The sequence below is a fragment of the Eptatretus burgeri genome, chromosome 14 (genome assembly GCF_056783735.1).
Source record: "Eptatretus burgeri isolate ZD-2024b chromosome 14, Ebu_testis_v1, whole genome shotgun sequence".
Taxonomy (NCBI): Eukaryota; Metazoa; Chordata; class Myxini; order Myxiniformes; family Myxinidae; genus Eptatretus; species Eptatretus burgeri.
The window spans coordinates 39832085-39857512 of NC_140974.1; the positions used below are offsets into that span (position 1 = coordinate 39832085).

At 45.7% G+C, this 25428-nt stretch overlaps 1 protein-coding gene and 1 pseudogene across 1 annotated transcript in view; one reads left to right on the forward strand and one right to left on the reverse strand.

Annotated features, from left to right (window-relative positions):
• Positions 1–9314: 9314 nt before the first annotated feature.
• Positions 9315–25428, forward strand: part of ATG5 (autophagy related 5) — a 29630-nt gene continuing 13516 nt past the window's right edge. Inside the window, exons 1-2 of the mRNA XM_085854435.1 lie at positions 9315–9625; positions 19575–19684. Of these exons, the coding sequence (XP_085710561.1) occupies positions 19577–19684 (108 nt within the window). The 5' untranslated portion in view covers positions 9315–9625; positions 19575–19576. The remainder of the gene's footprint in view (positions 9626–19574; positions 19685–25428) is intronic.
• On the reverse strand, positions 20769–25028 carry LOC147013008 (uncharacterized; annotated as a pseudogene).

Here is a 25428-nt window from a genome sequence, read left to right on the forward strand (position 1 = left end):
CATCTGTTCTCCAATGCCAGAGATCAATTTTCTTTGAAGTGGAAAAGCCCAGTACTGTTTTCTCTCTTTGGACTAACAAAGTATTGATCTTTCATTAACAGGAAGATCTGTTTTTGGTCAATGTTGGCTAAGAATACCGAGAGTGACAGGAAGATCATTATCACAGCATTCCATCTTTTGCTCTACTCGCCAGATGTTCAGCAGTAAAGATAAATCAATATAATAAATGCTTGTAGCCTTTTTTTCTTAAAAGGTTACTTTCGACTGTTTAAAAAGTAATTGTGCCAAAAATGGCTGTTTTTCACTGTTGGGAGATGTTCAATAGCTCCACACATGTATTGCAAAGCAATTCTCACTCTTGTTCATCTTCGTTTTTTTCCAAGACTTAGAAACTAAGTTAGTTTGTTTTCAGTAACCAAGGGATCATGAATTATTTTGGAAAAATGATGAGAATAAAAGAAAATTGTTTTTCATTCCTAATTTTCATTTTCTTGAATTAGCCTTTTTTTTGTTTTAAACAACAACAAAGAAAAACAGTGGCGTAGAGGTAAGTGCACTCACTTCTGAGCTGTCTAGCCTGTGTTTGATTGCTGGCCCAACTATAAACCGCTATCCTGGTATTTCACAGGCAGGGCGATGCATCAATATGATGGACGTTAAACTCTTTTTCCCATATATTAGCATTAGTCGGGGGATGTTAAAGATCCCATGGTGCCCACAGGAAAGTGCAGCTAATCGAATAACTGACCAAATACAGCATTGGAGTAACTGAAGGAACCCAAATAGACAAAGATTGAGTCATCATGAGGAACATATATAAGATTCCAGTTTCGGCTGCTACTCCTCGATCATCAAACCCACTCAGGCGCAGCCAGGTGAATCTTACAAAAACTATTTGCAAGATTCACCCCTCCGTTGACAAAGTAAAAGAAAGAAATAAAGAAAGGAGACGTGGAGGACTAGAAGAAACCACACACACACACACACACACACACACACACACACACACACACACACACACACACACACACACACACACACACACACACACACACACACACACACACACACACACACACACACACACACACACACACACACACACACATCTATTGTCAAGAAATACCTGACTACTTACTTTACCAGCACACAAATCGATACACAGGCCCTCTTTATAATGAAGTTCCCCTTCCTGGAAACACAAATGACACACTTACAGTTGATTAAATAATTAAATACATACATATTTTAAACTGGAGTAATTCGACTACGCACAGTTGACGGGTATGCCTCCGCTCTTCCGCACAAACACTTAAGTATTGACATATTTGAGCCTTGATCTTCATCATATCTGGCCCAAAATCTAATCAGTTAATTGCCCTGTCTAACTTCACCTTTGTACCAAGTTTGATGAAATTCTGACCAAATATTTCTTGAGTTAGGGCATAAACAGTAAAATTTCAGAGTTTGACATTGACCTTTGACCCTTGACCTTTGCCACATCTGGCCCAAAATCTAATCACTTAATTGCCCTGTCTTACTTTACCTTTTTACCAAGTTTGAAATTCTACAATTTGCTTCTTGAGTTATCGCGTAAATGAAAATCCGGACAGACGGACAGACCACCCGGAAACATCGTTGGTGCGGAGGCATAATAAAAAGGTTCCCCGAAGTTAACGCCAGCTCCCTGAACAAATTGCAAATCCCTACTCCAATCAGCTTCAGTCAAAGGTCAGGCCTTGCTTGCTGGTTCGTGAAAGACAGGTCAAAAACCTTCCCTGGTGCCATCATAAGGTGAGAATTATTGGCTCCATTATGTTACCCAAAATAGATGATACTGTTATGGTTTTGGAAAGCTTCCCCCAGGGGGAGAGCATACATTGACACGTAGGTGACCCGAGGATCAGTTATTTCAAGTCTTTGTAGAAATAGTCTTTGGTCCCTTGTCAAAGAGCTGTTCGGGGTGGGGGGGGGGAGGGCATGCGTTGGCTCAGCTGTATTTTTCCAGTGTAATGTCTCTCCCCTCTTCATCTGTTACTTTCAATCTTTCTTCCTTTACACCATCAGCCGATTTCAATGGTCCACCAATAATCTTCCCTCCATCAAACATCCTTTCAACAATCCCTCCTTTACCCCATCGGTTTTGCCTTCAACTCCGCAGCTGTTTGGTCATCTCTCGGTCTGGTGGAGTTCCTCTCCGTGTTCCCTCCATTCGCGCATACATGCTCCATAATGGGAACGTTAGACCCATCTGGTCGGGAACCCATCGGGTGCTCTCGCATGCATGTTCGTGTCGCATCTCACATGCATGTTCATGATGCTTTGGTGCTCATCGTGGCTTGTGAGGTGCAGCACTTCTCGCAGGCGTGTACAGTGCAGAACAGTATGAGTGGGCGTTTTGCGCATGCGGGGAGGGGGCTTGGGAGCTCTCTTAGAGGCTTTGGGTGCTTAATGGGAGGGTGGAGACTGCGTTGAAAGTTCCCTCAAAACGGCGTGGTATTTTTCCACAAGTGATGTGGACCCGCTCCCATCGGCTGCGGACCAATGGGAGAGAGAGGGGGCTTGTGGGAGGAGAGAAGAGAGTTGATGTGAAGAAGCAGAAAGGCAAAAGTGAACAGGGAAAGTCCGTGCTCGCACGAGCACGGACGCAAAGAGCTTGTGAGAGAAGAGGAGGCCTCAACAGAACGCAACGTAATTTGCCTGTTCGCGAACATTTGTGCCTTGAACGAGTTTTCTGATCATGAGAGAAGCAGAACGGCAGAAACAAACGGGACAAGCTTGCATGAGCAGAAGACTCGAGAGGGAGGAAAATAAAAGTGTGTGAGGATAAATAAAGGAAGGTTTCACAGGCAGGTGACCTCGATCTTCTATGGAAAAAGAACACTCCTTCCACGAGCGTCTTGTCCTCTCGATCCTATCAGCCACGAAGGACGAGGATGGCAAATGGTGGCATCTCATTGACGGGGGGCCTGAAGAGGAAAAATCTGAGGCAGAGGAGTGCGAGTCGCACATCGAGCTTGCACATCTGTGACGCCGAAGAGGACTCGCCTACTGGGCCTGGGACACGGCTGCATGTGGGCTGATGCCGTCTGCACCAGTTGCAGAATCTGAGTCGAGGTTTGACAGCAAGCCCTCCACTTTGTCGGGAGAAAAGGACACAGAGTCGAGAAACAACTGGGTGCGATTCTCAGGTGGTTACAGAAAGCGATGAGTTTGGGACACAAGCTTTAGAAGCAAACACGGAGTTTAGGCATTCGGCTTTTTCACATGCAGTGTCAGCTGTGCAGCCATTTGAGGTAAGGGAAGGGATGGAGGGGGAACATACAACAGAAACAGACTTAACTCGATGCCACCAGGATTTGGAGGGGGGAGATAAGTTTGAGAGTTCAGAGTTGAGATTAGAATGATGTTGTTTCCTGGCTCTCTTCAGGGTAGACACACACTTGTTCTGAGCTTTGTGGAAGGAACTGAGATTACCTTCAGTTGGATTAGCCTTCCATGATGCGAAGGCAAGTTGTTTCAGGACAACTGTATCGTGACAAGCTTCAGTGTACCATGGGCAGGAGGAAGGGTAGGACATGTATGGAAGGCCCCTCCCCTCCATCTTCAGTGATAATTATAGGTAGGAACTGTTCACGCTGAAACTAATGCTCCAAGGATGATGAGTCACCTGAGCGGAAGCATGCCGCGTCAATATTCCCATGTGTGTCTTTTCACCTCCGGTTAATTAAACCAGATGATTCACAATTCAACCCCTTCCCCTCCCCTCTCCAAGAATTATTAATACATAATCACAATTGGCAGAGCAGCAGGTCAGGTCAGATTTGGGAGCATGTGCTAGGGCAGCGCATAACTGCTTCCACTTTCTGCCGGTACTCCAGGGGCCTCCGTATGGCCATCCCCCAGGCAAATGCCTGGCCCATCCCCATCTACTTGAGATGTTGATCAACCTGCTGCAACCACGAGACACATGGTCGGCCCATTGGCGTCCTCCACTCACGAGGCTCCCTCACTGAGAGAATCTGGTGAGCAGGATCAGCGTCAGGAAAACGAGCCACATGTCCATACAGCCGCAGCTGATGCTCACGGACTATGTAGGTAACAAATCTCATTTGAGTCTCTCTCAGCAACCACTCGGACACAAAGTCCGACCACCGATAGTCAAGGATTCTCCAAAGAGACCTGGTACTGAAGGAGTTAAGTCTCCATCTCAGATCCCTGGCAAGAGTCCAAGTCTTGCATCCATAGAGCAAGACTGGAAGCACCAATGACCTGAAGACCTGGACTTTCGTACTGTTACACATGTACCGACAGTGACACACCCCATGATTCAGTGAATCCATAACTACCCAGGCCCGATCCAGACATCTATTAACCTCTGCCTCACAGCCAGCAGAGACATCAATATCACTGCCAAGGTAAGTTAATCTCCCTGTGACCTCAACATCCTCACCACAAACAGGTACAGACAAGACAGCAGCATTCAAGATGTCATTGAAAGCCTTGTTCTTCGTTTTGAGTGACTAAGTTTTGAATGGAATGTTTTGCTCCTTTCGGCTCCGACTTTATTTGTTTTGTTTTGACGGCTCCGACTCCTCATTCAGTACCTCGCAGGCCCACAAAAGGATATCCAGTTTCCGCAAAGATGACTGCATTGTCTGCAAAATCAAGGTCAGAGATCTTGACATTCCCAAATGATGCACCACAGCTTGATTTCTCTGACATCCTCCCCAGAATCCAGTCCATACAAGTACTGAAAAGTGTGGGGCCAGCACACACCCCTGACAAACTCCAGTAACAACTGGAAATAAGTCGGAGATGGAATCACCACATCCTACAGCATCCTCTTAGTTCCAGAGTGTAGTTCAGACATCAGATTGATCAGATTTGGTGGCACCCCACAAAGACCAAGAACCTTCTGGAGGGCATCCCAATTCACCAAATTAAATGCTTTGCAGAGTTCAACGTGGGCTGCAAGCAGCCCCTGCCAAAACTCTTCTCTGCATTCGGTGAGGACCCGAAGAGTAAGGATACGGTCAATCGTTGACCTCTTTGTAAAGCATAATTGCTGTTGGCATTGGTGCTCAAGCAGAATATGGCGAACCCCATCAAGAATTATCCGAGCAAAGACCTTGCTGAGCACCGAGAGTAGTATTACCCCTCGGTAGCTGTTGCAGTCCTGGTATTCACCCTTCCCTTTCCAGAGAGGGACAACAAGGCCCCTCTTCCCTTCAGTTGGGATGATGCCTGTGTTTCAGGCAGAGCAGAGAACTGCATGCAATGACAGGAGTACACCATGAAAAGTTCAGCATGGATGCCACAGATCTCAGGAGCTTTACCCCATTTCAACCAGTTCACCACAGTGTGTGTTTCCACAAACGAGCATGGATCACAGTTGATTGGAGGGTCAGTAATAGGATGGTAATGTAATACCCCTGACATCCAACTCAACAGCTGGTGGGTCAGTCTGGTACAACCGCTCAAAGTAACCAACCCAGCAGGCCTTCCCTTCGGATTCCCCTGTCAATAGCTACCACCCTCCACTCGCTGAACTTCGAACATCTGTTGATCAACTGGGATATTCTCGAACTCTTTCAGGAGTTTCGGTGTTTCAGAAATTACATCAGCTTTGTCTTGTCTGGGCCGCTCACAGACATCCCAAAGCCTCGTCAAGCAGGATGCCTCGGAACGTGGATCGGCGAACAAGGTCGTCAAATCTACCAAACTCTAGCTTGGGAGGAAGGAGACAAAGACGACCCAAAGAAAGTGCTCGACAAATTTCAGAACCATGTGCAGCCCAGGACAAATAAGAGAGTTGGAGCAAAGGCACCAGGGAAGTGGTGTCTGCTGACCATTTTATAAAAGATTTAAGGAGAATTCTCATGGATTGTGATTACCAGGACCCAGACACCATCCTCGTCGATTGCATCATTGATGGCAGTCATGAAAAGATGGTCCAAGAAAAACTCCATGATCGGGGAGAGTTCTCACTGGCTTGTGAGAACTTGGCCATAGAAATTGGCCAACCGCTTGAGCTCTTACAGAAGCAAATGAGAATAGTTTGGGATGAGAAGACTCTCATCTCAGGTCTCAGATCTGGAAACGAACAAGGTCAGAAATATGTACTGGCCCTCAATTAACTCTGACATTGAGGAGAAACGGTTGAGAATTGTTGCAAGTGTGCTGAGCATCAAAGAGCTCAACAACGGGAGCCCCTCTTGCCAACTTATACACCTGATCTTCCATTTATCGAAGTTGTGAGTGACATTTTTGATTTTGAAAGAAAGCGGTACTTGCTCACAGTCGACTATTACTCCAAGTTTGTGGAGGTAGACTGCTTCAAGGATGTTCCGACTCGCTCTGTGATCGAAGCTCTCAAGCAGCAGTTTTGTCGACGTGGTATTCCAGAGAAGCTGTGAAGTGATTCTGGAAGTCAATACATGTCAGAGGAATTTTCTCAGTTTTGAAAAGTATATGGCATTACACACAATATTGTATCCCCCAAATTCAAGAGTGCCAATGGAGAGGCAGAAAGAGCAATCCAGACAGGTAAAAAACACAGAAAAAATAAACAGGTAAGCACTTAGCCCTGCCAGACTATCGTACTGTTGCGAATCTGGAAGCCATGAGCACACAACATTCAGGTCCTATAGCTCAGTTATTTCGATAAGTGAATGTGGATAGATATTTCCCTTTCCCTAGTCTATTGGGTGAATAAATTTTCATGCGCTGTGAAGTTATTTTAATAGTCAGGTTTTCCTTTTTTACAAACAGCAACGAAAACCCTCTGCTCCCAGCATTCTCCGCACACTCGCTTGGGCACTCCAAGTAATGGAATGTGACAGGCCCCACCCATCAATTCGCTTGGCAGAGTGCCAAGTAGGGAAAGTTCAGGCCCCACCCATCGGCTCGCTTGGGTACTCCAAGAAATGGAATGCGACAGCCCCCACCGACGGCGAACGAGCCACGCCAGAAGCGAGCCGTGCTCGAGAGGGATAAAAAGGGAATGGAGAGACAGAAGTTGGTTCTTGGTTCTTAGTTGGCGGGTGGTGGTTGGAATTGGTGGTTGTTTGGCTGAGTATACTCGGGCGGGTTGCGAAGGATCGGCGCCTCGTCTTCACCAGCGTGTGTTCTGGAGTGCGAGAGGATCTGTCGGAGCTCAGGAGGCTGATCGCGGCTCGCCGGTGCCTGGATTCAGCTCGCCCTCGCTGGTGCCCGGTTCGAAGCAGCTCAAAGACCACATGAAGTGGACATGTCCGAGGCAGGTTCTGGTCTTCAGTTCGTCTTTCCCTCCGAGCTAGAGGCCTCAATAAAGACCGCTCTGGGTCCGATTCGTGTGTGTGGTGCCAGTCCATTAAGTAGGAAATTGTATAAGTGCCTTGCTGTAAATATGTGCTTCTTATATTCGGATAATTCTCCCCTTACGTGCTCCCCTCACTTCCCTATTGTTTAATAAACATCCCCATTTGTGAAATGTATCAGCTCGTTCGTGTCCTTTCCGCCATTGGTTTAGCGTGCTGCGTGTTGGAAAATTAGCAAGGCTGTTGTGCCGCCGTAAGGGTCATTTGGACCGACGGATCTCGATGACCATCCGCTCGGGTCACACACGGTTCGAGTACGCTCGCGGCTCGTTCCGTACGGGTGCCGTCGAGGGTGTGGAGACTCGGTAAATCGCCACGTGGATATCTAGGTAGTTGTAAAATTGGCAAATAACCCTGTACCACGTGGTAGAAATATTGACGCTTCACGGTCCGATAATGGACCCATACTTTTCGGAGTTTTCCGAAGAAGTACGATCTAAATTCCAGGTGATCGGCGGAATCGACTCTACGGCTCCATCCCGCGGTCGTGCTCGTCGCCGACGTCCGGCCCGCAACAGTACCACTCCACTTGAAGGAATAAACATGTCCCCAGCTCAGCTGTTCATGGGCAGAAGCCCCAGAAATACACTGCCCTGCAACCGTGCCCTTCTCAAGCCTGCTCAGTATGACCATCACATGGAGAAATCACGCTTCGATGCACAGAAAGAGAAACATTAAGCACAATCACGACAGGCCATCCATGTCAGGTCTACCACAGCTTCAGCCAGGAGACAGTGTTTGGATGTTACCACACCCAGACACCAGGCATTGGATCCCAGGTGTGATCGAGGCACATCACAACAGCACCCGTTCATATACGGTGAGGACCACGAACAATGTATACCGGCGTAACAGGCTCCATTTCCATAGTGTACCCCCATCAGCCAACATTGACCCTTTGGAAAGTCAGTCACCCTCTTGTGCCCATGTTTCCCTGGATGTGAATGATGTGCCGGCTCCTATTCCTCAATGGGACACCGCAGTGGAGAATAGCTACAAGTCGCCAAGTCCCAGTATGCAAGCATCTGAATCCTGGGGTTTCCCCAACAGTGTCTTCACCTCGAGCCAGCCACTCACTGGCATCACCCAGAAACACCAAGTCCACCACCAAGAGGGGCAGGGTGGTGAACCCTCCCAAACGTCTGGATCTTTAAAAAATCAATCATTTGAAATTTATTGATCCATTCGATCTGAGTTTGAGTGTTGTGTGCTAATCAATGAGCAGTTTGTAACGAGAAGAGACTTTTGCTTGCTTGCTTGATCTGCAGGAAAGGGAGATGAGACGTAGGCATTGGGCTACGTCGTCGTCGTCGTCGTTGTTGTTGTTTGTTTTGTTGTTGTTGTTGTTTGTTTTGTTGTTGTTGTTGTTTGTTGTTGTTGTTGTTTTTTGAGTTGTCCATTGCGTACGTGAAGACGTCATCGCGGGAGCTCCGTTATTGTTGTTGTTTTTTGAGTTGTCGATTTCGTACGTGAAGACGTCATCGCGGAAATAAACACGCTCTCGCTTGCGGCCACTATGGAGTCTGTGTGAACTCCTTTATCCCTAAATGGCATACATTTCCTTTTTCCTCAAACGTCTCCTTTTTATTTCGTCCCTCCCTCTTCAACGAATAAAAACAACAACCGGAACAAGAACTCAAGATTTTCAAACAAACGATGGTCGACTCACTAAACGTGCTTCGTTTGACTCACAAAGATCTCGAAGAGAATTGCAAGGGTGAAAAAGCGCTGCTAATGATGTTACCACATCTTCCAAAGGATATATTATGAGGAAATATCCAGCGTGCTCGATGTTGCAGATCCCCGCTCTGCGCGAAATAAGGGCATGGACGGGGATTCCAACGTAATTATAAACAGATAATTGAGAAAATAATCTGCACAGTAATCACTCAGCACTTACTGACAGAAAGAGACGTTACAAAAAAAAAAAACAATAAACAACATTTCCCGGAAGTGACGTCGGGTGAACCCGGAAGTGCGGTGCAGCTCATATTCCGATCCGTGCGACGGCCTCATCCGCGGCGTATGAGGAGTGTTTAAACGGGTCGTACGGTCTTTAATGCAGTACGTGCTACAGTTTAAATTTAATTTAACTTCTTGAATTTCTCTGAGTTCGTGCAGACTTCCTTTACGTGGAAAGACGCCGCGGCACACGAAATCCAGACGCGGTCTCCTCATCGGCGGATAGGTTCAGTGGGACAGTGCCGTCCATACTCTGCGTTCGTACCTCCGAGCTACAGATCGGTGCTTTCTACACATTACTGGTACGTCGTACAGTGCTGGGAGTACACTGGGTTGGTGTGTGTACTGTACTGGAATGGGAGATGCTTAGCAGGCAGACACGAGCGGAAGGACAGTCGAGCCGAGCTGTGTTGTACAAGTGCGAGCGCGGGCGTACTCTGCCCGGCGGCTCCCCTTTATTCCGTATTCGGCACACTCACGAGCCGGGCGACTCCAGTATTACTACGACGCCTCAGACGGCGCGCACACCCTATATCCCTTGCAGATACGATGACCACCACGACCCCTCCTCCCATCATCACGCCCATCATGCATCATCATCATGCCCCTCCCCGTAGGCCCGCAGACTACACCACAGTGTGCACGGACAAGCTGAATCCTCGCGTACATTCTCGTATTTATCCGGCAGATTGAACAAGAACAAAACTGCGGTTCGTCGACTATTCTGTGCATCTCGCTTGTAGAACGGGGGAAGAGAAGGTGGAGAGACCACCGACCTGTCGGCAATGGCCAAGTGGTAGGCTCAGGCTCAGACTCATCACCAGAGATTACAATAATCTTGGAGGCCTTTGTTTCCATGGCAACAAGCTCAGCAAGATGTGAAGATGGGGAGCCAGCCCAGAGGGGAAGCCTTATACATGTATTAGAGTTCAGGTGTGCCAAGGTTTAGGATTAAGCACAAATCACTGGTCCCCACTGTAATGGGGGGAAACGTGAATGGGGGGGCGGGGGGGGGGGGAGAGAACTCGCATCTTCCACAAAGAACAAGTCTGAAGATGACAATGGTTCACGAGCGGTATTTGATGATGTAGATTGTTTCAGATGTCAAGGATGAGACAATTTGATGATGTTTGACCAAGTTATAAAAATGATCAACATGATGTGGTACGAGTGACAGGTTATTCGCTGCAAAATGTCAAAAACCCGGTTTCGTTCAACAACTTTCAAAGTTTGACCTTTGCATAACCTTTAAAGGTCACACAACAATGTTGTGGACATTAAAATCAGGAAACAGGATACGTGCTATAGCTTATTGGAGTTGGTTCGTCGAAGAAGGTCGAAAACCCGGTTCGATTCCCACAACTTTGAAAATTTGACCTTTGTGGCCTTTAAAGGTCAAGGGTTATGACCTTTGGTGCAAAACTTCCTCTGGAACATTCCAGGAACAATATAACGTCATATAGGCTATATGGCATTTCACACTCCTCGGATTATCCATACTTTGATGAAATCGGCGTAAAAACAAACTTGAAGGGGGCGCCACGGGCAAGGTGTTCGAGATAGAGCAAAATGGTTTAGGTGGGAAAAAAGACTTTAGGTGGGGAATGACCTCAAGATTATGCATAAAAAATATTGTCATCCTCACTCTCGAAGTTTGGGCGGTCGTATGATTTTTATGTCAAAATTCACAATTTTCTAAGTTTTTGACCTTGGGACGAAAATGAAAAATCGGACAACGACAAGTTTTAGATAATTCATTTTGCTATTCAAATACCGAAGAACCCATTACATTCAGTAAATTCCCTCGGAGAAGATAGATTTTTTAATCCGACTACCCCATAAAATGGCTATTTTTTGGGCGTGGCTCAGCCCACAATGGGCGTAGCACGCCCTCATCCAGGAAAACACAACTAGACATTGATATCGAACACATAACCAAATTTCATCAAGATCGGATCAAAGTCCCCAGAGTTATGCTCTGGACAGACAGACACACAGACAAGCCGGTAGGTGGACATGGGTAGTTGGCCGTTGCTAGGCAACGGAGGGGTCCATATCAACGGTTCTTTCTCAAACATAACTTGGACATACCATGAACCTACCATACCAGTTTCATGTATATCTGACTCGTAGGAAATTGAGGAAATGCCCTTCTCAAATACTCATCATTGAGGAAATGTATATCTGACTCATAGTCTCTGAGATATAACGAACTTCGTTTTTTTTTTATTGTTTTCGACCAGGGTTCATTCAAAGTCTATCTTCTCCGACAGTTTTCATAGGATCCGGCTGGAAATTTTTGACAATATGGCTCAATGTACTGCCCACAGTCGCTCGTGGCCTGATTTTTGATTTTCGAAAAAATTAATATTTTATGATTTTTCTAAAATTTCAAAGTCCCGTTGCTCAGCAACGGTGGTGTCCATAGCAACGGTTCTCATTTGCACACAACTAGGTCATGGTATGAACCTACCAACCAAGTTTCATCGAAATCGCCATTTTAAATACTGATAAGGGTAGAACAAATCTCAAATTTTTTTTTTTTTTTTCGACTAGATCGACTACCCAACAAACAGACACACAGACATAGCGAATATAGTGGTCACTCTGGCTGGTGCTCGTGAACCAATACAGAAAGCAAGAGTAGCATTTATAAGGATGAGGGAAATCTCAAAATCAAAAATATAACACAAGAACGAAGTTTCAAATTTTTTAATGTAATGTAAAATCGATTCTCCAATTAAGCTGTGAAGCATGGAAAGTTACCAAAGTCATGTACAGAAACTACAATCCTTCATTTATAGCAGTCACAAAAATATTTTGTGAATCTTCATGCCAGATAGAGTGAGTAAGAATGAGTTGGAAAGAAAAACATCATTGAGGAAATCAAAATGACGAGGTGGAGACAGACATGGAAAACATCACAAAACGAAAAGGGTACTCGGTAGAGCGCATACCTCCACCACGCAATGCCTGATCCACGAGAACATATCGGGCCCATTACATTTTTGAAATATCATGCTATATATCGTTTTTGGCCCTATCTCTCAATGGTGAAGAATCACTTTATAAATCAAATAATTATCATATCCAGATCTTCACCAAAATCGAATCACTTCTTCCTTGTCACACACCCAACATGTCCACCAAGTTTCATCCGAATCTGTCCACAACTTTTTGAGATATCGTGCTGTATATCATTTTTGAGCCCTATCTCTCAATGGTGAAGAATCACTTTATAAATTAAATAATTATCATATCCAGATCTTCACCAAAATCGAATCACTTCTTCCTTGTCACACACCCAACATGTCCACCAAGTTTCATCTGAATCTGTCCACAACTTTTTGAGATATCGTGCTGTATATCATTTTTGAGCCCTATCTCTCAATGGTGAAGAATCACTTTAAAATTTTTAGTAGTCATCTGCCACATCTAGCTCTTGGATCTGGATCTGGATCTGGATCTGAACTAAAATCGAATCGGTTCGTCCTTGTCACACACCGAACCTGTCCACCAAATTTCATCTGTATCTGTCCACAACTTTTTGAGATATCCTGCACATAGACAAACAAACAGACAGAAAGCGGTGAAAACATAACTTGCTTTACCTTTGGTGGCAGAGGTAAAGAGCGATACACTGAGAGTCTGAAGGTTGTCGTGGGGTTGGAAGACTTTCAGAGACCTGGCAGTGTACGGTGGAAAAGGCACTGAGGGAAATAGAAACCACCTGCATGGTGATCAGTCAGTCAGTGGGCCAAGAAGTCGGAAAGTGCTGCAAGTTCCCCAAGAGGATCCACATGCCACTCGGTGTGACTGGATTGTAAACAAGTAAGCAAAATTAAGTACTGTCATCCACTCCTCAATCCCTCTGCTAGGCAGACAGCAGAAACCTCTCTCTGTGCTGATATGGAAAATATTTGACTTTAGACTGATAAAATGGACAATGTCCTTAAAGTACATTTTTTTTTTTTGTTGTCATTTAAATTGTCTTTGCTTTCTGGCTAATTTGCATTTTCATTTCATACATTTTTTTTCTTTCTTTCTCTCTTTCTCTTTCTCTCTATATATGTTTGTTGCTTTATCATAAAATTGACAAATCAGTCTTCGGACTCCCTTGTCGAGTGTTTGAAGTTCTCAATAAACCAAAATGAATGAATGAAATGAATCCTAGAAAATCTCAGTTTCACGCTATCGCTCCGGAATTATCATCAAACCAACTTGCCTATTCCCTCGGCCATCCACTAGAAGAGATTCAATCTCTTCAACTTCTAGGCCTCATCATCAGCCATGACATTTCTTGGGCTGGCTACAGAGCAAAGCCGGCCTCCAAAGCCAGCCGCATCCTGGGCATCCTCCTTTGATCCAAGTCTTTCCTAAGAAAATCAGAGCTACTCGCTCTACAAGGTCTTTGTCTGGAGTTCAATGGTGTACTGCTCTCTGTTATGGGCTAGCACCCCAGCATCACATCTGGCTCTTGGATTCTGTGGAATCCAAAGCTCCAAAAATTATTGGAATCTCCTGTGATGAGGCAGAAGCACAAGTTATTTTTTTGGTTTTTTTGGTTTTTGTATACCTTGACGAGGCTCGTGTGAGAGCTAACACACAACGCACAGCAAGGGGGCATGAGACAAGAGGGGTGGGAGTGGGAGGGACAAAACAGTGGGGAACAGACACATTAAGAGATCTGTGGAAGGAAGAGGGATGGGACGGGGAACATTGGGAAGAGAAGATGGACATTACAGGGATTTTCAGGAAGGAAAGCAGGGGAATTGAAGGAAGTGGGCTTGAGTGGATTATCGGGGGTAGAAAAGATTGAGGATTTGGATGGGGGATGATAAGAGGTGGTGGTGAACAGCTGTTTTGAAAGCCTGGAGGGAAGAATGGGAAAGAATAGAGTGAAGGAGTTTATTCCAAAGGTGGGAAAAAAGAGTAATGAAAGAGTGAAGGTGAGCAGTGATTCGTGATTTTGGTAGTTTTACCAGAAGCGGGTTGTTGGCGGACCTTGAGCACCCTGTGGAAATGTGGTGGGGACAAATCGCAGAGAGAGCAGGGGGGGGAAAGGCTGGAGAGGAGACGGTAGAAGACGGAAAGACCACCGACCAACCTGTGGTGATTGAGTCTTCTTCTTCTTCTTTCGGCTGCTCCCGTTAGGGGTCGCCACAGCGGATCATCCGTATGATCCGCATAGTGATTTGGCACAGGTTTTACGCCGGATGCCCTTCCTGACGCAACCCTGGTCGCCTCTTACGACACAGGGATATGGTACACCTATTTTAACCGGGGTATACACCGGCCCAGTACACTGGTACTCATTTTGCCGACCTCGGAAGGATGACAGGCTGAGTAAACCCCCTGGTGTATTAATTCAGTGGCCCAACGGGGCTTGAACTCAGGACCTTTTGGATCCCAAGCCGCTGCCCTAACCACTGCGCCAACACACCAGGCTACCTGCGGTGATTGAGTGAGAGGCCCAAAGACTCAGCTTCATTGCGGGAGATGCGCAGAACGAACGACGAGTTCCGGGGGTTGTTCGCGCATGCGGAGAATGCACCACGAGTTTCGGGGGTCATTCGCGCATGCGCAGAACGCACCACGAGGCTTTGGAGGCCGGCTTTGCTCTGTAGCCAGCCCAAGAAATGTCATGGCCGATGATCCGAAATGCCCTGGTTTCGACTGCGTGAAGCCGAGAAAGGTGGGAGGCTGGAGCACCAGCCCAGAGGGGAGAGCAGTACTCCATCAGGCTACGGACAAAAGCTTTGTAAGTGGTCAGGAGCTCAAGAGGGCCGAGGAAGGACTTTGCACGACGGAGGATTCCCAGTCGGCGACTTGCTTTGGAGGCGAGGTTGGAAATGTGACTTTCCCAGGAAAGTTCATGGCAGGTAGTGAGACCCAGAAGCTTGAAAGAAAAGACTTCTTCCAGAGGATTGTTGAGAAAGTGGATGGGGGGGTTCTAAACGATCCTTTCGAAGAGACATAGTGAGAGTGTGAGATTTGTCTGGATTGAAAGACATGTTCCACGTGTTGGACCCATTTGTGATTTTACCCAGATCTGCAGTGAGCGAAGAAGCTGCTGCTTGCCAGTCTGAGGGATGACCGATGGTAAGGCAGAGGGCCGAGTCATCAGCAAAGAGATATAGAGGATTTTCCAGAGAGTCGGAGAGATCATTGATGAAAACCAGAAGAAGAACAGGGCCCAGAACGCTACCTTGAGGAACTCCAGCCTGCACAGGAAGGGAGGATGCAAGAACTCCATTTTGTACCACACGGTGACTGCGACAGGAGAGGAAGTCTTCGAGCCATGAGTGGAGATGACCTTGGATACCATGGGAAGAGAGTTTGGTGAGCAGGGCAGGGTGCCAGACTGTGTCAAAAGCACGTGATATGTCCAGGGATACGGCTCGGATTTCCTGTCTGGCATCGAGGACCTCCATCCATTGATGGGAGAGCAGAAGCAGCATATCCAGGGTGGAGTGACCTGGTCTGAAACCAAATTGATCAACGGAAATCAAGCCATTGGAGAAGAGGAAGGATTTCATGTCTGAAGCGATGATGGATTCCATAACCTTGCTGATGATTCGCAGAAGGCTGATTGGTCTGTAGTTGCAGGGATCTGTTTTTGCACCTTTTTATGCAGGGCAGTGATGTTTGCAGATTTCCAAGCATATGGCAGATGACCTTGAGCAAATGAGAGGGAGAATAGAACAGAGAGAGGGTGAGCAAGAGCAGAAGAGCAGGCTTTGAGGACACGTGGGCTGATGCCGTCTGGACCGGTTGCAGAATCTGACTCGAGGTTTGAAAGCAAGCTCTCCACCTTGTTAGGAGAAAAGGACATAGAGTCCAGGGACAGTTGGGTGCGACTGGGTAAGGTGGGTAGAGAAAGTGATGGGTTTAGGACACAAGATTTAGCTGCAAACACCGAGTTTAGGCATTCAGCTTTTTCACGTGCGGTATCAGCAGTACGGCCATTTGAGGTAAGGGAGGGGATGGAGGGGGAACATCCACCAGAAACAGATTTGATTAAATGCCACCAGGATTTTGAGGAGGGAGAGAGGTTTCAGAGCTCAGACTTGAGATAAGAAAGATGTTGTTTTCTGCCTCTCCTGAGGGTAGATACACACTTGTTCCGAGCTTTGTGGAAGGAACTAAGATTGCCCTCAGTTGGGTTTGCTTTCCATGAGGCAAAGGCAAGTTGTTTCAGGACAATTTCCTCACCACAAGTTTCAGTAAACCAAGGGCGGGAGGAAGGGTAAGACAACTGAAGACGAGAGTGGATAAATCTGTGCATGAGGGAGAGCAAGTTTCTTTGAAAGAATTCCCAGGATGAGTTGATGTTGGAGAAAGTAGTGATAGGAGACCAGTCTATAAGTTTGATGGCTGCTCGGAGACCCTGCCAGTCGGCTTGAGTGAAATGCCAGACTCGACGGCGGTGAGGTGGTTCTCTGATAATAGCCAGAGAGATGTCCACTTTGACAAGGACGTGGTCAGAAGAACCGATTGGAGTGGAAGAAGAGCAACAGATATTGTCAGGGAAATTTGTCAAAATCAGATCCAGAAGGGATGGAGTACCATTGGTTGAGATCCGGGTCGGTAGGTTGACCGATTGAGTCGCAGAAAGCTTTTGCTGAGGTGCCATGACAGGTGAGAGAGGTACCCACACCTAGCCAACTGGCATGATGACAATTGAAGTCACCACATAAGATGAAGAGAGAGTTTGGATGAGAAGATAGAAGATGGTCCATGTTTTCGGATAGTGAGGTGTAGATGGAGTCATCACTGTTCGGTGGACGGTACAGTACAGTAGTACACATATAAACATGAGGTGGTAGTGGAGGGGAAGCCGTCGCCAGAGGTATTCCTGGGGGTGTGGGGGAGTGAGAGCAGTGCATGGTGAGTGAGGAATAGAGTCTTTGATGAAGAGAGCAACACCTCCACCAGGACGAGGCTCAGGTCTGTCATACCGGAGGAGGGAGTAACCGGGAAGAGATACTTTGGAGTCAGACACGTCTTGGGAGAGGAAAGTTTCTGTTTGGCAGATTATGTCTGGTTTGTCAGTGCAACCTGTATGGAAAGATCTGAAAGGTTTGAGCGAAGGCCCCGGATATTTGAGGTCCACACTTTTAATGAAGAGGTAGGGGAGGAGGCTTTGGGTGCAGGGGTGGGGGGGGGAGTGGGAGGGTAGGATGAGGGGGGAGGTAAGGAGGGATTGTTGAAAGAGTGTGGGGGATTGCAGAATAACTCGGGAGGGGGCCGAATGAGGAGGAGAAAAGGCTCTGTGGTGCTGGGGGAGAGGGGTGACGAGAGGGGGAAGAAATCAGTTGAGGATTTGAGGAGGTGGAGTGAAGAGATGGAGGTGAGAGGGCAGTGGAAGGAATCAGCTTAGTGAATGAGAGGGGGGCAACTTTGAGAAGAATGAGTGAGGGGGATGAAAGGTGGGAGAAAGGTGAGGGGGGAATTTTTGAGAGAGGTGAGAGGGAGGCTTGGAGGGAGAAGAGTGGGATGGTTGCTTTGAGAGTGAGAGTGAGGGGTGAGGGGGGTGAGTTGGCACTGAAGTTGGAAAAAAAGAATGGTTGATGGAAAGCTAACATTCATAGCAAACTGGGGTTTTTTAAGTTTTCAGTCAGAGATGCGATGTTACACAATTCTTGATGGATGCAATAAAGGCAAATTCAGAGAATGGAGAGAAGAAACGCTGTAACAGTTGGATTTTTTTAGGCAAGGAATGAAGGAGAGGTCGAAATGAGAGCAGTCTGTTAAAATAGCAGAAGAGTAGTGCATTATGAAACAGTAAAGAGTACCACATGTGTGAGAGAGGAAGCTGAAGCATTATAAGATCATTTTCTTATTATTATGAATGTTTGAGAGTTTTCAACAGATTAGGTCATGGAAGTATTGTCGAAAAAAAATCGAGGAGGAAGAATATGAGGAAGAAGAAGAAGCCGAATTGGGAGAAGGTTAGCGTATTGTTGTTGTTGTTGTGTTTTTGTTTTTTTTTTTTAAAGATAAGAAATAGAGATTAGTTGGGAGAATAGGGGACGTTAGGAAAGTCGGGAGGATAGAAATTGAAGGTAATGGGTAGCAAAAACAAAAAAACTGATCGAACACCGAGGGGAACCGGTAGGCCTCAAGCCGAGGCCAAGGCCGAGGCCTCAAACACCCGGTAAGAACGTCGACAAAAACTCACAAAATAGCACGATTTTTGAAACACAACCAAACTAGGAACACACAGTCACATGTAGGTGAGAAAATTAAAGTTAAAACAGGACAAATAACGACCGGAAACTTAACTTTGAGAACGTCAGCAGAGAGCCCCTAAGGAGACCTCTCGACGCTCCAAACCCGGAACCGGAAGTCCTTTCACAAGTTATGTTGCTGTAAAATTGCTTTCTCTGCTCTCAGTCCTCCAACACTCCACAGCAACTCCAGAATAGACATGTTATTCCAGTAACCCCTCCTGATGAAACTTCCAAAATCCAGGCTGACTGTTCACTTCAGCTATTTGAGTCTTCACTTCTCCCATCTATCGGACCACTTTCTCAAAGCTGTTCTGTCACACTGTTCCCTCCAGGACGTCAAGCAAGCAGTGCACTGCCATTTCAGGTCACCCCCAATTCTGTCCCATGTTGCCCCCATTAACCTTTCCCAACACAACCATCATGGTTGAGGCTCGTGGAAGAGCTATGGGAGGGGTGTGTGCATGTGCGCATGTTATCTTGATAGGTAATCATCACCAGGCTTGATGATGATGTTGAACAATGTTCCACTTTCTTTGACATCACTTAGCCGCCTTCTTGACTTTCAGCATATCGCGGATTGAGAGACATAATGTTGTAACTGCATTTCTGGCGAAACCGAATAAAATGGCTTTCATGTCTTTCAACACCATATTTATCTTTCATTAGCGATTTGCAGGAAATGGGAAATTTTCAGTTACAACATTATGTCTCTCAACCCGTGAAATATGGTGTTGAAAGACATGAGAGCCATTTTATTCAACCTCGTTAAAAATGCAGTTGCAACATTATGTCTCTCAACCCGCGATTATGCATGAAAGCGGGAAACGTGTGATTATGGGTCTATTGGTTAATGAATTCTGATATTATAAAAAATGAATTCTTTTGAAAATGATTTATCTCCAGCCAAGGTTCAGGTCGGATTTGAACCACCTTAGTGTGTCGAAGTCAGCGCACAGTTGTCGTGATATGGTGCCGATTTAATGAGATGAACATTTCTCTCCGTGTGTCATTGCAGCTATGGCAGAGGAGAGAGACATACTGAGAGCTGTTTGGGCAGGTCGGGTTCCGGCTTGCTTCACACTGGCACCTGAAGAACCCGCTGATCATGATGTCGAACCTTACTATGTATGGACCTGCATGCAATGTTTGAAGATGATTGGTTGTTAAAGCCACTTGTGCCTTACACGTGAACAACGTACATGTACAAAACCATGATCATACGTTTTGATTGGTTCTCCACGCTGGCTACTTAGTCCGGGAGCCCATGGAGATTTGTTTAGCATTGCGAGTACAAAAGGTTTGAGGCTTGGAATATGATGGGATACAACATGGGACCCTCAAACGGGCATTCTTAAGTTTCATCTCCCGTACCATTCCTGGGGGCGACCACTTAAAGTACCTCCAAATTCAAGTTTAATTAGCATGATTGAGTACATGAATGAAACCAGTGCCAAAATGTTCTCAGAGAAGGTAGAAATAAAGATCCGCCATTAAGTGTCAACTTCTGTACTTAGCCTACTTAAGAACGCCCCTAATTTGCGCAAATTACCACGTTAATTAGCATGATTGAGTACAAAAATGAGACTTGCACCAAAATATCCAGTAAGGTACCCTGACTAAGTTTCGGCAATTCTTAAGTTTCAAATCCTGTACCAAGTCCAGTTAAGAACGGTCAAAGGTCAGGGTCAGTGCTGCGGGGGGGGGGGGGGTTAATTAGCATAATTAGGTACATGAATGAAACCAGCGCTAAATTGTTCATCTTTGGGGTGAAAATCAAGATCCGCCATTCTTAAGTGTCAACTCCTGTACTTAGTCTCCTTAAGAACGCTCTTAAGTAGCACTAATTACCACGTTAATTAGCATGATTGAGTACAAAGATGGAAGTTTGGCCAAAATGTCTCTCAGACCACCCTGTCCATGGATTGGCCATTCTGAAGTGTCAACTCCTGTACCTAGTCCACTTAAGAACAGGGATAAAATGAATGAACAATATACATTATATATGCGAAAACAGAGTTTAATAAAATTTGAAACAAAATTAAAACATGGACGAAAATGCGATAGTGACTGCTGATAATTGGTACTGAGTTGTAATGATCACTATTAATTACATGAAATTACGAATGGAGTTATTTCTAACTTTAGTTTGATTGTATTGATGACATTAAAGAAGTCACAGGTGGCAACTGGTTGTTGTGCATTGTGTTCCTTAATCATCTTCTGTCCAGTCTGACTCGTCATCCGATGAGACGGTCATGTTCTCCTCTTCGATACTTTCATCACCATTGATCTCATCTTCCTCTGGAACCAGGGTGTCTGGCATCTGTGGCCCTTCATGCCAAATTGGCTGATAATATCCATTGTCAAAGTCCCAACCATTTGATTCCGTCGGGTGCTGTTGGATTTCGGCGACATCAGTATTCAGCCACATGTGAGCAACAAATGATGCACGTTTCATATGCATAATGAGCTCTGCCTCACATGGTGGAATGGCACTTGCATTTATGCCCTTAAGTTTCTCCAAGGGGTTCTTTGCTGTCGACTTTGGTCCATAGCCCTTTTCAAACACCTTGTACCGATAACCATTGAGTGTTACCTTGCTGGTGTCCTTTGCACCATACATGATTGTGGTGAAAGTTTGCCGGGTCTTTCGCGTTTTTTGACTCAGTTCTGTTTCAGTCGCCAGGCTTTGGAATGCTTTCTGTGCCTCTTTATTCTTTTCCAGCTTAGCAAATGGTTTGACTTTGCCTTTGCGAACAAATGCCGCAGTGTAGTCACTGCCTGTGAACGCGTGGAATCCCGGCAATGCTGCACATATCTGAGGTCCAAGTAACTCATAGATGGCGGTAATGCTGATATATCTATGGTTATTCTTGGCTCCAGTACCAACATCCATCCACAAGGTGACTGAAACTTGCTACACTGATACAGCATGACGATTGCTATGTCTGTATCTGACGCACGAATGACTATGTCCCCTTGTTTCTCAGTACTGTCCACAGATTTTCCATGGAGACATATCTTCGTATCTGCCTCTTCGTGGTTGTTTCTAAGGTATTCAACGGAATCACGTCTGAGAATTCCATCGACGACTTCGTAATGATGGCATTCTCCAGGAATGTCAAGATAGAGCTGACTGCTTCCGATGATCTGTTTGTATGCCTGGTCTTGCCATTCTCTTGCTAGGAACTTGGGGAGCTGTCTCTTAAATGACCTTGATTTTAGGGCATTGCTTAGATCTTTCGGTCGTTTTTGTTCTGGGCCAGTTATCAAAAACTCACGGTCATCTGCTCCTCTCCTTCCCCGTTCCATGTCTTTCAAAGATGGCTGTGGGTAATAATCGAAGACTCGATGAAGTTCCACACTCGACAGCGGCACTGTTTGAATCGGTATGCTTCTTGCGAGACCCCCATAGGTGGCTGGCTAATTTGGTGGTAGGGAATGGAGAAGAAATGGGCCATCGATAATGCAATCACGTTTGAATGCAGGACTGCATTCAGCATCATTCACCTTTGACTCCAGTAATTTGAAGAGAGCACTTTTTTTCTGTTTTTGCCATAGTTCCTGCTGTACTGCACATTGACAAAGGGACTGGTGTGAGTGGATATTCAAAAATGAACGGCAAGTCCAGATTGCTTTTGGTGGCTAGTACCACAAGGCGGCCCATCAGATCTCCCTTCAGCTCCGATATTTTCTTGTTTTCGGTTCTTTGCATATCCATCTGAAAAGGTCTTCAGTTTTGCCTTTGTTATCTTCTCTTCAAACCTGTTGGGATCAGCAATGCAGGAATCTAGGAAATCTTGGTGGTGTGCCTGTCCCTCTTTTGGAATTCTGAGCAGACTTTCACGAGTCTCATCACTGGTAGCCTTCCCAGTGTTAATGTTGAACAGTTTCTTCTGTGATGCTTCTGTTTCGACTTCTATCTCAAAGGGATTGCGAGAGTCTTCTATTTGTTTCATGACCTTCTTCAAGTCACGCATATCACGATCTATTCGTGCAGGTCGGAGTTCTGCAGCAACATCATGTACATCATCCAAAATTGAGCGGTGTAGCCATGTGTTCCAGATCTTGTTTCGTCTGTGTACTTGGTATAGGCAGTTTTTCCAGCAACGAAGACATCTGATGCACCTATTGACTCGAGTGCAACTTCACCACTGTGTACACTGTTGATGAATTCCTCTAGTCGATCCTTTTCCTCGTAGGTCTTCATGAATGCCAAAAAGTGGAGGATCTCAAACGCAAGGGCTCGTTTTGGATGCAACCTTTTGCAGCGATTAAAATGTTTTCCTGATAGGAAGCCGTTCAGTGACCCTGGGGCAAGGATGTCAGTATGAGTTAGCATATCAGGTCCTCCTGAATCAGAGATGATCTTCCCGACCGCTTTAAAAAATGCCATCTCAATGTGAAACACACCTGGCATTATGAAGACGTCATCAAATTGGGGCTTTTCTGTGGCTTGAATCTGCATGGCAGGTTTTGCCACATTCAGGTCATACGTGACAATTCCAAATTTCTGCTCACACTCTTTGGCACATCTTTGGGCTGTGATGAGCGTCTCTTGTATGACGTCAAGACTAGTGATTGGCTGTCTCAGGTTGGGCATGTATCTGACCTCTTGTTTTGGCAGCTTGTCTTCGTAGTTTTTGGCATTATACCCGACCCACATCGGAACCTTGCCCACATCTAGAGCATGACTCATCATCCACATCAGGTCCAAGTTTCTTGCAGCACCACTGACATCAGGGAGGTTGAAGACATCTACGTGCTTGTAACTGAAAACTGTCATTTTTGGTTTTTTACGATAGGGTTCCAGTGATAGCTCTTGTTGCTCCAGTGATCGTTTTCGCCCCTTCCAGGTGCTAGGGACTATTGGCGGCAATGAGACGGACTCGCTTGGTTCAACTGACCTTGTTTCTTCTGATTCATCTGGTACATTCTGATACATTATTCCCATTGTATCATGTAGTGTGTCTGCACCAGATAATGTATTTGTCAACTCATCGAAGTTATCAAATGCAACACCCATTGGCTTGTCTTTGATGGTTCCATCAGGACAGGACAGTCGCCTTTCTTGAAGTTACTCTGCTGTTTCTGTTTCCAATTCCTCTAAGCTGTTGTAATTTATGCAGTGCCCAAATCGATTTAACACCTGCACAACCTTTTTTGCTACCTGTGACAGATTTCACAGCGACACCCAGTGCCACTTGCTTTGCTGGTTTGACTTTACCTCTCCTAGTAATGAAGAGGGCATCATCACAGGATGATTTAACGCGGCGCATGACATGATCGGTACATTTTGTCCACAGTACAAGCTGGTGAAGAAAGTAGATAACAGAGGTGGGGGGATACAACACCTCCCTTCAGGTCATCTAAAGTAGGATTTTCGGGCAAATCCTTTTTTTGAACATCAAGTCGTTGTTTCCTGAGTAGCAGAGCGGCCTTAGTCACAATTTGTTCATCATCGGAGGCATAGTCATATGCGACACGTACTGCGTCATCAGACATTTCAGAACTGTACATTATCAATCCTAATTTCTTTCCGAGTGGAGTTTGAAATTTAAGTTTGTCACCAAATTTTCCCTTCAAATTCCGCATTAGGCTTTGAGCGTTATTTAGAGGAGTTTCTGATGATATATTGCACAAGTCCAAATTCCTCGCATACACGGATGTAAGGAGTTCGGGCCTTTTGTTTCTGAGGACAGATTGCTCAACATATGCTTGAATATCATCAACGGCTGACGGGTTGGTGGAACTGGTCGATGGACTTTGGCACTCTTCCTGTCACGATCGCGTACTCTGTTTGCCGACATCAGAAACGAACTCTTGCAAGAGTGATGATATTTCACTTCCTTGGCAACGAGGTCAATGCCACTGATTTTAGACAAGATTTTAGCATAATTTAATACCAAAGCCGCCTCCTGAATGCTTTGGCTAGCCTCGAGAGTTTCGCAAGCGCCAGCAACTTCAAGCCCACCCCTTTTGCGTTTTTTTGTGTTTCCACAAAACAAACATTGCGGTGGAAATATACCGGAAGTGGATGGCTTTTCATCTGAGGTTGCGGTTGCAGAACGTAAATGTGTTGTCGTAGAGGTACTCGCAGTGTCACCAATGTCGACAGGTGACTGGCTGGCTGAAACTGCAGTAAAGTTTTTATAACAGCTAACATGATATCCATCCTTTTCTGCTGGGCTTTCAGGTAGATCAAGAACGACATCACGGTAGACTGAATTCTCAAAATTTCGTTTTTTACGCCTGTTTGATGCAGCTTTTTGTACTGTGGCCCATTGTTGTTCACTGAATGGAAACACTTCAAGGCATGGCCTCTTTCCCAAACTCTGATGCGTATGAAGGATACAGCTTCTCTGAGGTGTCGGAACTGGGCTTGGGGTCTCAGTCCTGGCAATGTTAGGAGACCAATCAGGGTCTTGCATATCCATTGTCACTTATCTGAAAAGGCAATATTATTTGGGATAGAACAATGTTCGGGAAAGGTTATTTTTAAAGGAAACATTTTGTTTTTGCAATCAGCAAAATGAAATTTCTTGTGTTACCAGGTTTAATTAGGACATGGCGTAAATTAAAGTACCGGTAAATCGATTAAATGATATCAGGCCGAGAGACAGATATTGCGGATTAAAAAATGTTTTTATAAACATGATAAAGGATGAGATGATCACATTTGACCCGTTCTTAAGTGGACTAGGTACAGGAGTTGACACTTAAGAATGGCCAATCCATGGACAGGGTGGTCGAAGAGACATTTTGGCCAAACTTTCATCTTTGTACTCAATCATGCTAATTAACGTGGTAATTAGCGCTAATTAGGGGCGTTCTTAAGTAGACGAAGTACAGGAGTTGACACTTAAGAG